The 16,491-nt window shown below is 44.1% G+C and overlaps 1 protein-coding gene across 3 annotated transcripts in view; it reads right to left on the bottom strand.

Annotated features, from left to right (window-relative positions):
• Window positions 1-16,491, bottom strand: part of KDM2A (lysine demethylase 2A) — a 55,495-nt gene that overhangs the window by 20,658 nt on the left and 18,346 nt on the right. For all 3 annotated transcript variants that reach the window (XM_081904952.1, XM_081904953.1, XM_081904951.1), the window contains exons 5-13: window positions 13,965-14,043; window positions 10,633-10,679; window positions 10,156-10,334; window positions 6,765-6,871; window positions 6,142-6,235; window positions 3,389-3,542; window positions 2,799-2,914; window positions 1,262-1,388; window positions 365-762 (exon numbers count right to left, since the gene is read on the bottom strand). In XM_081904952.1, the coding sequence (XP_081761078.1) occupies window positions 365-762; window positions 1,262-1,388; window positions 2,799-2,914; window positions 3,389-3,542; window positions 6,142-6,235; window positions 6,765-6,871; window positions 10,156-10,334; window positions 10,633-10,679; window positions 13,965-14,043 (1,301 nt within the window). The remainder of the gene's footprint in view (window positions 1-364; window positions 763-1,261; window positions 1,389-2,798; window positions 2,915-3,388; window positions 3,543-6,141; window positions 6,236-6,764; window positions 6,872-10,155; window positions 10,335-10,632; window positions 10,680-13,964; window positions 14,044-16,491) is intronic.

The following is a 16,491-nucleotide window of genomic DNA, read 5'->3' as shown; positions in this document are numbered from 1 at the left end:
CAACGTGCACTTTTTCATATGGATAAAGCTTGGGAGGGCAAGTCTTTCTTCAACTCCCAATGGCATGAAACAACTTCGTATGGCCCAGGACCAGAAGTGAAGCACTAGCAAAAAATGTAATCCAGTTGATGACTGTGCTCACACACTACGGAGCCCAACACACCCACAGAGCCATGCTAGATAACTTTACAATATTAACAGATGCATAAGCAGCTGATCAACTCTAATAGAGAAACTGGCCACAGCAACAAATCACTTAGGCTTGCACACGGCCCATGTAAACAAACATTGGTGGGTTGTCACAGGTGCTGGGGGAAAAAGTGCTACACACAAAAATGAGATAACTCTTGACTTTACAACATACCTTAACATCTGCAATAAGGGCGTCCTCATCCTCTATGCCTGTGGGTACACACTTCTTGTGTAGAGGTAAAGACTCCAGCTTGTCTACAAGACAACGCAGACCTTCAAGCTCAAATTGGGTCAGATGCACCTTGTTGCCCTTATGAGGGCTGTTGCTATGAGTGTCCCAGGCTTGGCCATTGTGAGAGCCTCGACTGGACTCCGAGTCCATAGAGAGAGTTCTCTTGAGATCTGGCAAACTCCGGCAGCCTTTATTTAGTTCTTCATAGTCTAGATTAGCACCATTGGCTACAGGGCTAGTGAGGACCGACCGCCTAGTGACAGGGCGGCGCGATTCCTTTTCTGCTGCTGCATCATCTTCATCCACAGTGCCTGACTCCAAGCCGCATAACTCCATATCTGTATGTAAAGGGTAAACAGTGATAATTGAGCAGATCTGCCTGTGGAACAGCTTTGGAGAGCATTAAGGTGTTTCAGTATTTGTACTATTCACTCAGCCACCACAGCGGCCAGGGGAAAATGGAGTACAGCTCCCTAGCTGTTGTGCACACACTCTTGGCAAGAGTGAGCATGCAAGTGTATCAGTCAATACCCTGCTGCGTTTCAAAGTTGGGAAAATACAGCACACAGCAGCTGTGACCCATTTGCCACTTGCCTATCAATGGGGAACACAAACTACTACAAATTGTAGAAATATGTAATCTGTATTCTGGCATATTCCACCAATCTTGGAGAAAATGCTTAATTAAGAGGTTACTTTTGCTGAAGTCAGAAGGCATCAAAACAAGTGATTCTTTTTATTCTAATGTCAACCCAGATGAGAGTTTAGCTTGGAAGCAAAGTGTTTTTAGAAATCCACAGAAGAATGACAGCCAAATAACAGGGAAATAACTCTTACCCATGCTGAGTGACTCCTTCTGAAAGTCCTTGGTTAGGTGGGAACGGTTGGTGATGCAGAAGACATAGCGTTCTAGTACGTACCAGCACATTTCATAATAAAAGGGATAGCGAAATTTATTTGGAACCTGTCAATGTGTAAGAAGTGAGAAGGCTGAGTCTAGAAAATGCTACCAGTTGCACACCCTTGTAAACCATCCCATTACCATTCACTCCCTTTTAGGGAAATAAAAATACTACTTCTCCCCTCTCAATAATGAAGTTCATCAGTTAGTTTATGATTTACTGCTGAGCGAAGCACCCCCATTCCAACCAGAAAAGCTAATCAATTTCTCAAAGTTGCCAACCTTCAATTAAGTTATCTGTTTATGTTGCCTCTCTATCATCTGCCATGGATTGCTTCGGCTTCCTCAGATGCCTGACAGAGAAATACGTTCTCTCCTGATTGTCCAAACTGCTGCAGGCTACAAGGCTTACTATAGCTTTATGGGCTGATCTTGCAAGCATCATAGCCTGATACTCCATAGCTGCATGGCAATGAACAGTGGCAAAAGCAGCTGTAGAAACCTGCTGATTTGGGGAGTGAGGATTGGACTCAAACACCAGAGACTAACTGTGGGGCACTCAAATGCCAGAAACACAAAAGGTGGAATATGGTGGAATTTTCAGCCTGTTGCATTGGTGATACAACCAACAAATCAAGGTGGGGGGGGGGTCTCTGTAGGCCACAAAAAACTTTACAGGGGCAATATGTGGTCCATGGGCTGATTATCCCTGCTATAGACACTCATTTAGATCTTCCCTTCCCTTATACAAACAGAACAGCCTTTATTTATTCTTTATTTACCAAAATGTATATACTGCTTGATTGCAGTTAAACTTCTCAGTGGTTTGCAAGAAATATTAAAATTATCAATAAAAGCAGCCAAAACATTTAAAATTAACAGTAAAATAAAAGAGGTTTAAACATGTCCATATCTACGTGTCTGGATAGGCTTTCCTAAACAATTTCCTTAAAGCAGGCACCGACAAGAGTACAGTGAAGCCCCCACCTGATGTCAAAAGGCACGGAATTCCAAAGTGTTGATGCCACCACACTAAAAGATAGAATTCTTACAACTATGGAACAAATATTATGTGGCACCTGTAACAGTACCAGCTCAGACCCTGCTCTTTCTGTTGGTGAGAGCATCCCATAAATGGAACTCTGCTTGCAGGACACTCTGCCAGTGAAAGGAGATTCAGGATCCAAGCCTATATATGTTGTCAAAAATCTTTCCTCACCAAGGCTCCTAAGAAAATTTAGCAGTCATGGGATTAGAAAGATGGGTCCTCTTATGGATTGAGCAAGATAGCAGCATCAAAATAAACTGCCAGTTTTCACAGCAGAGGGGAAAAAATACTGCATATGCTCCCCCAGAGATAAAAATTGCCTATTTCATTTACCAGTGAGCAAAGAAAATTCTGTGGCGAGCTAGTAGTGTTGCTACTGAAATTCCTTTGTTATCCAGGTTTGAAAACTTTTGGAAACCGCTTACCCGTGTGCGGTCTTCAATGCTGTAGATCCGCAGCTGCATAGGGATGTTGAAGCTGTGCAGAAAATTACCCCCAAAGACCAGGGTGTCCATAGGAGTGTACACTGCATGGATCCAACCTGATAGCAAAAAGCCCATAGGTTAATATTTTCTGGTGTTGCATAATGGAGAACCTTGTGCTACTAAAGCAGATTTCTGTATTATCCTAAGAGTGTGCTTTTTGAAAAACAGGCCTGCTCTTAATCTCAGCTCCTGCTACTAAAAGCTACAAGATTCTTCCTCATTTTCAGCAATGCATGCCATCTTATTTTCAAAGGAAGGATCAAAAAGGAATCGATTCCAATTGACTTGGAAAAGGGAATACTGCTTTTGGGGTCTCTGATCTACTGTTTATTCTTCTCAAGTCCTCTCCCATACATAAGATTTGCCCATGTAGCTGACAGCCTCATTGGGTCTAAGGAGCAACAATAGTTAAAGCTCAAGACCACATGGCTAACAAACAAACTGCAAGAAATAACTCTTCTAATGCTTCAATGGACACATTTATTTTTGGCAACAGAAAATTAGTTTAAGCTCTGTTCACATTACCCTACCTGAGGGTATGACAAAGGTATAGCCTTGTTTGAGCTCAATACGCTGACAATTTGACACCCTGTCACCAAGAAAGATATCCCCTTGTTTTCCCGACAGCAGCCAGTTTTCATACAACTCCAGGTTCTGGGGAGTGGGTGGAATTAACCAAAAGACCTACAAGTGGAAAAAGATAGATTTAACAAACCTTCTCTTTTGAAAACCTACTGTTTGCTGAGATCCATTTGTTGCTTTGTTATATGAGCCAGACTTAAAAGAAACTCAAGAGCAGTGCTATATAAACCATGCAACAATTGGCCGACAAAGCCCACCTTCCCAAATAAAAGCACTTCATGCTTTACTCAGTAGCTTAGGTACACTGGTGCTTACCCTGATAAATACATCCAATTGTGATGGGGGAAATTCAGCACTATCTGGAGTATATCCAAACATGCAGTGGAGGCTAAACCATGGATCCTTGATTTTAAGTTCAGTTCTTAGCAGGGGTGGGAAATGGGGGAAAGTATGGGTCACTCCTTGAGACTGCAGCAAATGTTGCTGGAGCAACATGGACAAAAATAACTGAAGAGGTATATTAAAACTACTTGTCCCAGAGTTGTTCCATCCTACCTTTCATCTGTGCCTTGTTGCATTCTGATTACTCTACCTAAAAACCTTTCCTCCCTAATTTTTCAGCACTCTTTCTCCAAGTAGTAGATCCTTAAGGTTAGGTTTTTGGCAAAATCTTTCAACACTATCTGTCTTGTATGTACCACAGACTAACCTCCCCCTGCATCTCTACTCTATAGCGCAGAACACATCATTTATTTTCTGTATGTGCCTTCCTTGCTGCGAATGCAAACGGTTTAATGGCCAGCAGTATTCATTACCATAAGAGGCAGCCTCAATATTTTGCATTATGTGGAAATTGCTTTTCATGTGTAGTTTAGTACGCCTGGATTGAGTGGTTAGTATTAACACACAAACTAGAATGAAACTTCAATTGTACAAACAGTGCACAGCCAACACTGCTCAGAAAAATGAGAGTCATTGCAGCAATAAGATGTGCCAAGAGCAGGCAGTGCACAAATCATAAGGTTAAAAACCCCAAATCATAATGAAGGCTGTGAGTTGGTGAATCTTTATGGCTTGAATTTTGTAGCAGTAACCACACTATGCTTTCAGTATTAAATGAATAGAATAGGAAGTTGCAATTACAATTCAGAATCAAGTAATTTATTTTCATGCCTACAGAGACAATTTCTACTTCAGCATGCAAAAGTTCTAACAAATTACCTGCCTTTTGTACTTATTTCCACCAAAGCAAAGGTTTGTTTATATAAAGTGAATGAGGAATATTTAGTAGTCACACTAACAGAATTAGAATTATTGGAGAGCTCAGTGTTGTAGTTTTCCTCAAATTTCTTTAAAAAGTAGGAAGTTGTATGTACACAAACACTAACCACTCAAGTACACAGAACATGCCCTACCGAATATTATGAGATATAAGGTACCTAAACCACTTTGTTGTTTCTAAAAGTAATCCGTATGTGTAATCCTCAGCAATGCCTCAGTTTGTGAGAGAGACCAGATTAAGCTACTGATAATTTGTCTCTATGCCTTATTTGCAACAAAAACCAAGGAATACTTCTCTAAACTGGTGAAGCTAGAGAAACAAGTACCTGTTGTCTACAAAGAAGCAGAGGTGCCAAAAATTTTATTTCTGACTAGGGGGAGAAAAGGGTGGGTGGGTGGAAACAAAAGTTTGGATAACATGGATTGTCTAGATATGTGTGTTTAAATGTTCACAGCTTTTGAATGTTTTCACAGACAAGCTTGTAATACTGTGTGTGTGTGTGTCCCCATGCACACAAATGTTGATTAATTCCTCAGACCAAGGCTGGATGAAAGGCCTGTGACCACTAATGGAAGAGAAATAGGAAGAAAAGACTATATGGACTAGGAATCTTGCAAGCTCTCCTTCCCCTTCAAGATCCCTAAATTTGCTCTAAGGGTTTGGAAACCCCTAGAGCAGATTGGAGGGTACACAAGGAGATGAAAGGGAGAGGAAGTTCAGTTGCCTACACAGCAATTGTTATGTGCATGCAGTGATTTAGTTGGACACAACCTCCCAAATTTTAAAGCATACCAGCGGATACAGTGAGCGCTTATATTTTCAATGTTATTTTTTTTTAAAGACTGGATGTTATTTGATTCAAAGTATGTATATCCTGCTTTTCCAGTATAATGTTTTCAAGTTTGTTTAGCAACGCAAATGATTTAATATACATCTGTTTCACTAATCACTCATACATCTCCCTTTCAATTTGCTCATGTTCCGTTAGTTACACACTGTATTCACCTGGGAATCCTATTCAACAGTACAATAAGCTTAGTTGTCCTGATTCTAAAGCACAGTGACCAAACACAAGCTAATGAGCTGCATGTGGCTCCCTGGGTGGTTCAAGAGAGTGAAGCAATTAATGATACAGCAGCTCCGCAGTGGGCAAGTGTTCTAGAAGCACAACAGAACCTTTCCCATGTCTCCTTCACCCTCCCTGCCCTTCCCTTTTTTTTTTAGTCAGAAGCCAGACTGAAGGATTTCTGAACAAAGCAGACACAACTTCATGATTCACAGGGTCCAGTGTTTTGGGATACCTCAGCAGGCAAATGAGAAACGGAATTCCAATTTTACTCAGTTAAGCATTTAAAATATATATCCTTCTGCACAATCTCCCACACAAAACAGAGCAACTTGCTGGGATTGTCACAATACCTTCCCCCCTCTGTGGATGTGATACCACACTGAAGTGCCACCGAAGTCTACATGGAAGTCTGTATAGCAGCCCTTGACACTCATCAGACAGTACCTGAAATGAAATCAGCAATATGAAACTGCAACTCAAGTCCAATCAATCTTGCATTTCTATGCAGATGGAATAAATGCTTGGTATTAGAGTGCTTGCTGACAGTATTTTATGGGTGACTGGCACTTTGAATCAAAGCACTAATCACCCAGAATTTACACATTCAGGATGCTGACCCCCATGCCAATTGCTGTTGATCTAAATGACCACCATGGGGCACAGCTACTATTGCATCAGAACAGGGGCAACAGGGAACTACATCCCAACAATGCTGTAACAGGAACCACCTCTACTTTATTTTTGCAATTCCTGATATTTTCAATCAAATAAAGGTAACCTGTTGACAATATAGTGAGCAAGGCTGTATTGTATCACTGTCATGTTAGGAAAAACAACCTTTAGGTTTCTGGCTTGGATGACTGAAAACAGAATTTGGGGAATATATTAAGGAGAGGCAGCTTTAGCAGAGACCTCATTCTGAAATCTCGCCCTAGTAGATAGGTGGTTACACACAACATCTGAAACTACTTACTTCTGCACCTTGGGATACTGCATATCCAGAATAGCGTTTGTTGATTCTGTCTGACTTTCCTTCAGATGCCTTGGCCACATATTATCAACCCAATCAATCAAATCCACCTGAAACCATACAGGTATTAGAGCAAAGTTTAGACAGCAGAAATACTAGGGGGCATCATTGCTACAGAACATAATTGCTAATGGTAGCCAAAATAACTTGATGAACTGAATATAAAATGCTATACTTACTTTGAGGTACATTATCAGAAATACTTACCTCATACTCTCTAGCTACAAATACAGTATTGCGCTATGATCTCCATATAGTTTGCATTCCTGAAGTATCAGATATGAAATGAGTACTCAGCTTATTAATGTCTCAATTAATTATGCAACCATGGCCCTGATTCTGTAATAGCTTTCCATAGCAAAGTTGTTACTGACAGAAATTTCCAGTTGGATGACCAAGATGACAGTTTGGAATGAAGAAAATTGAGTAGACATCATGTGCTGGTCGACATAAGTCTGTGAAAGCCATTTCCCAAAGTGGCTGCCAGCCATCCTCCAGCAAGCTTTCTCTCATGAATTATGACATCTACATCCATAAAATTTGTCAAGCTACATGTTTTGCGATGTCTCAGTTCTTCACAAGTTATATGTACATTAGTTTTATTATATTATAATGCCAATAGTAGAGGGGAAAGCAAGAATAAAGAATTAGGATTGTGCATCTCAAAATAAGCGTTGGGCCAACACAAATTATATGCCAACATCTCCAAATGAGGGTTCTCTACAAGATGGCAATTGGAGGAGTGTAGTTCAGTGGTAGAGCATCTGCTTGGCATACAGAAGGTGCCAGGTTCTATATCTGCCAGGTATGGCTAGGAGAGTTCCCTCTCTCAAACCTTGAAGAACTGTTGTCAGTCAGCGTAGCAAATACCAAGCATGACAAGGTCTGACTTTGTATAAGACAACTTTCTATGTTCCTATGTTATAGTGCACACTCTCCTGGAGGTGAGGATACATCATGCTAATTCATCATCTTATTGTGGAGGAACAGGCTGACCAGGGATGCATCACCAACACCTGGGTGGGCCAGATTTGACTCAGATTTGCCCACCTGGGTACTTGGGGCAACATCAGCCCAGACAGGCGTAGTGGGTGGGGAGCTGTTGCTGTAGTCCACAGGAATTCACTTACCACTACTGGGAAAGCCTTCTTTCTTGGAGTGGGACTGGAAGGCCTGCAATCTGGTGTTGGGCCAAAGGCTAGGGATGCTGCTCATCAGCCTCCGTAGCTGAGCTGACCAATGGTGTCTTGGGTGTGATGTTGGAAGAACCCACAACTGTGGTTTTGGGTGACTTCAACATTCACGCTGAGGATGCCTCAAGTCTTCCTTGGGAGTGCATGGCCTTCATGGCAACCATGGGCCTGTCTCAAATGATCATCGGTGCAATGCATAGAAAAGGACATACCCTTGATTTAGTCTTTGCTTCATGCTGAGCGGGGTGGTCTGGAAAAGGGGGTGTGGCATGTCATTCTCAGACCACTTCCTGGTGAGATTTGGACTTGCAGCAATGATTCTCCCCTGCAAGGGTGGGGGACCAGTTAGGGTGATCTGCCCCCTGATACTAATGGAATCTGTTGAATTTCTCACTGCTTTGGGGGTTTTCCAGCGGATAAAGTGCATGACTCTGTTTATGTCCTAGTTTCACTAGGAAACTGAGACTCGTACAGCCATTGACACAATTACTCTGGTGCTGTGGAGTCTGTTTTGCTCCTTGATATACTAAGGAGCTGCAGATAATGAAATGGACTGGGCAAGGACTGGAGTGTAAGGGACATAAATCTCGCTTTGGAGGGCTCCTAACTGGTTTACCATGTGGTTTGGGCTCCATGTGTTCGGGCTCCTAACTGGTCTACCATGAGGCAGTGAGGGCAGCAAAGACATCCTACTCCACTGCCTCAGAGTTGTTCCGTGTGGTCTGGAGGCTACTTACTTCTGAACAGAGAGTACACCTCTGGAGTACATGGTGTCTAGCTATAACTGGATGGCTGAACACTTTGAGGATAAAGTCACTTGACTCCGTAGCAATTTAGATGCCTACTGAGATGTCCAATGTAATGTCCAGCCAGTCTTTTGGTATCAGGTCTAGTAAACGCAGTCAGAGGATGTGGACAGGATACTTGCAGTGATGTGCTGACCACATGCTCATTAGCTCCTTGTCCATCTTGGCTTATTAAAGCTAGCCGAGTTGTGGTGACTGAATGGGTCAGAGGCGTGGTAAATGCATCTTTGCATGATGGGAATGGTGCTGCAAGAGCATGGCTTGTGGCGATTTTGTAAAACGGCTTCTGCAGATTTATTTCCACTTGTGTACGATGTCTATCCAATGTTTCATTCCAAGCAGTGTATTCTATGTCACCCAAGTTGCAATTGCCATCAGCAATAACTTTCCTCTGGAAGTTTATTACAAAGTCTAGACTACAACCATGACTAGAAGATGGAATCGTGGTGAATGGCCTTGCATCTAAGTAGTTATTCAGGAATGAAAAGTTCTGCTCCAGCTGCCCTTAATGTTTACATGTTTGTAAGAATCCATACCATTCTAAAAATAATAAGCCATTTCCCTCACATTTGCTAACTGCATAACTATGACTTACTCAAGGAGCTTGGTTTGCTTTCCCTTCTTCACATCAGAAAACCTGCAACATTTATACTTAATTAGGGCAGCTAGCTGAGATACTGCTAAACACTAATTTGTATTTAAATGTGTAAGCCCTTGCAAGAACCTGTGCACTGATAGCATGCAGCTTTAAAATGTTGAAAATGACTATGCAGAACTACATTAGCCAATGTATACAGAACTTTGCTACTGAGCTAATGAAGGGACAAGATTCAAGTAATTAAGGCTTGGCTAGAAATTAGCCAGCACTACTTGAATTCTTCTCACAAAATTCACACTTAATTCACACAAAATTCACATCCTTAAAGTTAACTTAACGCTGCCACATAGATGATTCATACTACACAAACTTAACTTCACTCACCACCACTGTAAACAGCGTCTTTATTTCTCACTAGCACTAATGATTTTATTGAAAGTATGTGTTACATCTTGGATTCCTCTCTTACATTGATGGCTATTGGTAAATATGAGAATCTAAGTCACCCTATATGATTATGAGTATTTGAAGTGTAGTGTTACAGGTACATTTAGTTAGGAACCAGAAGGTATCTGTAAAAACTAATTGGCATCAATCAGCTGACTGGAATTTACCCAAATGGATGTGAAATAATTCCCTTCTTCAAACAATTCAAATTAAAACTTATAAAGCCCCATATCTATTCAAATGAAATGGAAAAAGCAGGGTATGTTGGCAGGGCAAGGGTCTCTGCTTACTGTATTTGGCCTCTGCACCAGGTTCTCGAGCCGTGTGTGGCTGAATTCCAGGCTGATGACATTATACAGCTTCTCTCGCTCCTCCTCTCGAGTTTCATAATAGCGTGCCCACTGTGCCATGGTCATCTCAATATCCCTTTGTGTGTTTACATCCATGACGTCCACCATCCTTCGACTCCCTATCAGGACACAGAAATATGTGGCTACTTGGGCTAGAAATTGTAGTAGGAAAGGTGGGAGGGACACCAGAGTATAGAAAAAAGATTAAAGAATGTATGGGAGGACAGGGTATAGGTTATCCGCTCAAAGCCCCCTGATTTTGAAGAAGTTTCAGCTATTTCCCCACAAAGTCAGGGTTTTTTTAAATAAAAAAAAATATGTGTAATGAAAACCAAATTCCATGTCAGATTTCAAATTGTTCATATGTTACACACAGCCGATACTCTGAGCTACTAAAAAACAGGAGTGCATAATTACCTACGTAGAGTCGTACATCATTCACACTGAAGTCTGGATCTGGCATCCTGTAAAATGAAAAAAAAATAAAATAATTAATGCAATAATCACCCAATAGCCCTTCACCATGCAATTTTATCCTGGGCATTCAGACACAAACTACAAAAACTTCATAGGTTTGCTTCAGCCTTCAAAGAGTAAATGTGGAAACATACAAATCCTGTGCCCCCATCTTCGTTTGCTGTCACTGCAAGTGTGGCTCACTTTCTAAAGGGCAATAATTCTCAAGCAGACAGATGGGAGAGAGTGTTATACTTACTGCCTAACATGGTCTTAGCCAGTTCTAGGGCTTCTTTTCTCCAGCTATTGGTGCAGCTGTTTTGGTACTGCTCTAAACTGAAAAGAAAGTGCCAGCTGCAGCCTCTCCCTGATAGCCTGTCCTCAATCTGTCCACTGGCTAGCAACCTACAGATTAGACTACTGGAATGGCCTGCACAAGGGCTGGACCTCTGACTGGGAACAGTTGGTGGGAACATCTCTCACAGGTGATTAAACATCTTTGCTGGTTATTGGTCCATTTCCAAGCAGAATTTAGAGTACTAGAACATACCATATTTTTCACTCTATAGGACACACTTTTTCTCCTTCAAAAATGAAGGGGAAATGTGAGTGCGTCCTATGGAGAGAAGACGCCATAGCCCCGCGACCCTCTCCTGGCTGGAGAGGTGACGCGTGGCTATGGCAGGAGCCTCTTAAGCCGCGCACCACCTCTCCAGCCGGGAGAGCGCGCGCGGGGCTAAAGAAGCCATAGAAGCTTTCCGCTGCTCCCCGACCTGCTCTTTGGGGCTGGTGGTGGGCTTCCCCCCGCCAGCCCCAAAGAGCAGGTCGAAAGGAACCTGAAGCCTGGAGTGCGAGAGGGGTCGGTGTGCACCTCTCGTTCTCCAGGCTTCCAAGGTGCCGCCTGAAGGCGACTGAATGCACCTTAAACGGCACCTTGTTTTAGAGGGGGAAAACAAGAGGGGGGAAATTCTCCCCCTCTCTGCGCAGCACCTCCTGCCGCTTCGCTGAAGGGGTGCTGGGCAGAGAGGGGGAGATTTTTTTCCCCTTGTTCTCCCCCCTCTAAAACAAGGTGCGTCCTATTGTCCGGTGCGTCCTATGGTGCGAAAAGTACGGTACCTTTAAAGCCCCACATGGGTTAATTCCCTAGATACACATACCTTCACATAACCCTGCCCAAGAACTGCTGTCTGGCTCTCCTAAACAGAGGCAAGGCGAGTGGTATCTGAGAGGACCTTCTTGTGGCAACCAAGCTGTGGAATTCTCACCAAGTAGGTTTGCCTGGTGCATATTTTGCTGTTGTTCAGACACCAGAACTTTTACTTTTCCCCAGGGTTTTAAACTGAGATTTTATTTTTCTGCCATCTTTACTCAGTGTTTTATCTGCAGTTTCCCCACACTATTGTGTGCATTTTATTGTTTTAACTCCTTGTAGTTAGCCACTGTAAGTAGCAGTAGTATTTTATATTGGACAGCAGTGTGTATATATGTAATTAAAAAACACCTTTGCAGATGGAAAATTGCTGCAGCCATGCCAGCGTCAGTGCAAGGCAGGCTGGCATGTTTGTACCAATTACTTGTGCCTGATTATATTGGGAGGAAAATGAAGCAAGGAAGGTGCTTGTGGTTCTTGGTATCAGTTGTGTTTTAGTAATGCTGTTAGCCACTTTGAGGACTCTAAATCTAATGAATGGACTCATAAGGACTAATGAGGACTCATAAATCTAAATGAATGAATGAATGTTCTTTGAAAGCAGAACAAACCATGGCTGTATACTGTCCCATGATTAAAGAAGCAAGAGGAACACTTTGGGCCCACAGCTTAAGTCAGTGGTTTTCAACCAGTGTGCTGTGGCACCCTGGGGTGCCTTGAATGATAGTCAGCAGTGCTGTGGGCAACACTAGCCTCTGTCCCTCTTTCCTTCCCTCCTTGCATCTCTGCCTCTCAGAGGCTTGCACAGCTGTTTGTTACAGCAGCCCTGGCTACAAGCTCATCTGGCAAATGGGGCCTGTGGGGCTGGCCAGGGGGTGCTTCCAAGTGTGAGGAGGCACCTCTCTTTGGGGAAGTGGTGGGGGGCAGTTCAGAGACCAGAGGCAGCAGCAGCAGCTGCCCCTGTAACTCCCAAGGAGACGGGAGAGAAGGCTGAGGGAACATTCCACAAGGGAGGGTGTTTGAAAAAGGGTGAGAGGCTCCCAGCTCCGCAGGCAAGGGGTGACATAACTGGGTTCCTGAGCCCCACAGGGGTGCCGCAGAAAGAATGTAGCTGGTCAAGGGAGCCATGGACCAAAAAAGGTTGAAAACCTCTGGCTTAAGTCCTTATGGAAGGTACACCTTCGGAAGACTCACTATGCATGCTGCGAGTCAAGGACCTTGCTGCACTATCTTTCAGTGAGTCAGAAGATTATTACTGTAGTGGGGATGAAACAAGGTTGAAAATGCCAGCAAACAGGACTGGATACAATATGACTGCAGCTTCTGAGATTCAATATTTAACCCACTGGCTGGGATGGAATCCTGAATTTGAATTAGAAGCTTCTGTACAGCTATATAGGAGACACATTCTGGGAAATTTGCTGCTTACTGAGGTCAAGCTCTGCACACAAGAGACTGCTCTGAGGTAGGCTGTTACCCCACTGCTTTTTGCAGTGCTGGTCGTGCTGGCTTCTTCCCTCTCACTTTCCTCCTCCCTGCCTTCTCATACATTTTTAAATTTTATTTTTCTTTGCTGCTGCATTTGCAGTGCCAGCAGTTTCTCCACCCCCTTCCTATCTTGTTCAGAAGAAGAGCTGTGGGGTTTTTTTTGGGGGGGGGCTTTTTCAGAGTGAGGCCTTCTGAGCAAGATTGCCAGGAGACTACTTGAGCTCAGTTTGTGTTGTCATCTAGAAAGACAGTTTTAAACTTAGGTTTTGATTTTTGTTCTAAAGTTACAAGCAACTTTACATTTCCCCCCAAATTTTAAAACAGCCACTGCTGCCAGCTGATGTAGGTGTCAGGCATTCTTCTGGCCACAACACCCAGAAGGCCTAACACCTTCATCCTTTCTCAGAGAAAGGCAAGGCAGGGAAGATGTGGCAGAAGAGGTGGTAAAGAGCCATGCTGGGTTGGCAGCTGGCTGGCCAAGCCAATAATTAATCAAATAAGGGGCCTGTGAGATGCCAATTAGCTATCCCTTGTGCCCACTGCCTGAGGCAATTGTCCCATTATACCTCATCATTTCACCAGTCCTGATTAGGGTTACTTTACTAGCATCAGTGAACAACTTAACTAATGGCAAACACTTTGCATCAGCACTTACTTTATTCCAAGTCCATCACAATTTTTGAAGATCAATGGATCTCTTAAGCCACCACGCTGAATATATTCCACATTGAAGTCTGTCGGGAGGAGAGAAGACAACATTTGTTAAGAGAGGCTAGCAGCTGACAAGGTGGTACTGGGAAAAAGCTGTATTTTAAAAGGGGAGACAAAGTATAAAGGATGCTAGTGACACTGTCCAGAGCAATAGATTATTCACTTGCAACCACATGACCCTTAATTTGGCAGACATCTATGAGTATTCAGATTCATGCATACATATATAATACTGGTTAATCAAAGGGTTGAGATTGACACAAAAACCTTTATGTTGATTCTCCGCCCAAATTATCCACTCTAGCTTTCAGATGGTCTTATGCAAGGATTTCGGCCAATTGCTACTTCAAAGTTGAAAGGCAAAACAGTACAGTGGTACCCCGCAAGACGAACGCCTCGCGAGACGAAAAACTCGCAAAACGAAAGGTTTTTTCGTTTTCGAGTTGCCTCGCAAGACGAATTTCCCTATGGGCTTGCTTCGCAAAACGAAGCTTGCCCCGGGGACAGCGGGTCTTCTCTTTTGAAGCAAGGGGCGGCGGGGAGATCGCTTCTCCCCACCGCCCCTTGCTTCAAAAGAGGTCCGGGGGCAGCTCTTCCCGCTGCCCCCGGACCTCTTTTGAAGCAAGCGGCTGCGGGGAGATCGCGTCTCTCCGCAGCCGCTTGCTTCAAAAGAGATCCCGGACCTCTTTTGAAGCAAGCGGCTGCGGGGAGATCGCGTCTCTCTGCAGCCGCTTGCTTCAAAAGAGATCCCGGACCTCTTTTGAAGCAAGCGGCTGCGGGGAGATCGCGTCTCTCCGCAGCCGCTTGCTTCAAAAGAGATCCCGGACCTCTTTTGAAGCAAGCGGCTGCGGGGAGATCGCGTCTCTTCGCAGCCGCTTGCTTCAAAAGAGATCCCGGACCTCTTTTGAAACAAGCGGCTGCGGGGAGATCGCGTCTCTCCGCAGCCGCTTGCTTCAAAAGAGATCCCGGACACCTGCCCCAGCCGCTGGGCTTCGTAGCGCTGCTGCGAAGCCGGGCGGGGGGGCGGGAACACCTGCCCCAGCCACTCCGCTTCGGAACGCTGCTCCGAAGCGGGGTGGGGGGGCGGGAACACCTGCCCCAGTCGCCGGGCTTCGTAGCGCTGCTGCGAAGCCGGGCGGGGGGCGGGAACACCTGCCCCAGCCACCCCGCTTCGGAACGCTGCTGCGAAGCAGGGTGGGGGGGCGGGAACACCTTCTGAAGGCGGGCGGGGGGCGAAAGTCTTTGTCCCCCCTGCCTGCCTTCCCAGGGGCTTTTAAATCGCCCCGGACAGCGGAGAAGTCCTCCGCTGTCCCAGGTTTTTTAAAATGCTGGGGGTGGGAAGAAAAGCCCTTGTCCCCGCCCCCCAGCCTTCAGAAGAGGTCCGGGGACAGACTGTCCCCGGACCTGGTCTGAAGGCGGTTTCCCTAGGAACGCATTAATTGATTTTCAATGCATTCCTATGGGAAACCGTGCATCGCAAGACGAAAAAACCGCAAGACGAAGAGACTTGCGGAACGAATTAATTTCGTCTTGCAAGGCACCACTGTATTCCAATCCTTCTCTATTCCCTTGCTCATTCACTTAAAGGCATTTCAATCAGCTGCGTTCCAAAGTGGTACACTTCCAAGGAGAAGATTCAGAACTATTCCAAATCTTGGCTCCTATCTACAGCCGAGGAACTGACCAATTAAAAAAAAACAGAAAACATTTTTGTACATAATTTCCCACAGTAATGCAAGTCATTAAGTGATAGCTGATGCTATTTTTCAAGGACAACATTGTCCAGCAGGTGCCTCAAGAAGGGACAACAAAGGAGATGCACAAGTAGTAAAAATGCAAAATTAGGTGCAATGAATTCTCCCAGAGTTAAGTCCTCTTGGGTTCAGAAAGGGACATTTCTAGTTCTAAAAAGCTTTTCCTTCTATATGCCATCCTCCCCTTCTACATTCACAACAGCAGTATTCACTATGCAGCCCATTCACAGGTAACCTACTGAACACAAAAAGTTTTAAACACTCACATGAATCAAATGTTCCTCAACCCCAGGGGAATCCACCTTGTATGCAGAACTGTCTTGTCTGTGGGTGGCCCCATTTTGCTGTCTGGATAGAGGTCCCATGACTAAGCTCAATATTAGAAAGGATCACAATGGGTCCGTCACAGAAAGATGCATAAAAAATGGTATCATTGCCTTTGGCTGGCCACAATTCCTTGTGAAAATAACATCTGTACCCTAAACTGCAGTGGTGGGCACAATGTCAGTAAGGATCACAAGGTATACTACTGACAGACCTCTAGGAGACTACCAGCTTCCTGCTCCCAGAATCCGAACTACATATATCTATAGTTTTTCATTTAGATGCTAAATAGCTAGCAGATTTTCCCCAAGCCGCCTTATTAATATCACATAATAATCAGGATCACCATTTAGTATGGATAGTGTGTTTCAGAAGTACCTATATTTCTGGTTA

This window comes from Podarcis melisellensis (assembly GCF_964234715.1).
Source record: "Podarcis melisellensis genome assembly, chromosome: 1".
Taxonomy (NCBI): Eukaryota; Metazoa; Chordata; class Lepidosauria; order Squamata; family Lacertidae; genus Podarcis; species Podarcis melisellensis.
The sequence above is the reverse complement of the archived record's forward strand: the minus strand, read 5'-3'. Positions and strand labels throughout refer to the sequence as shown.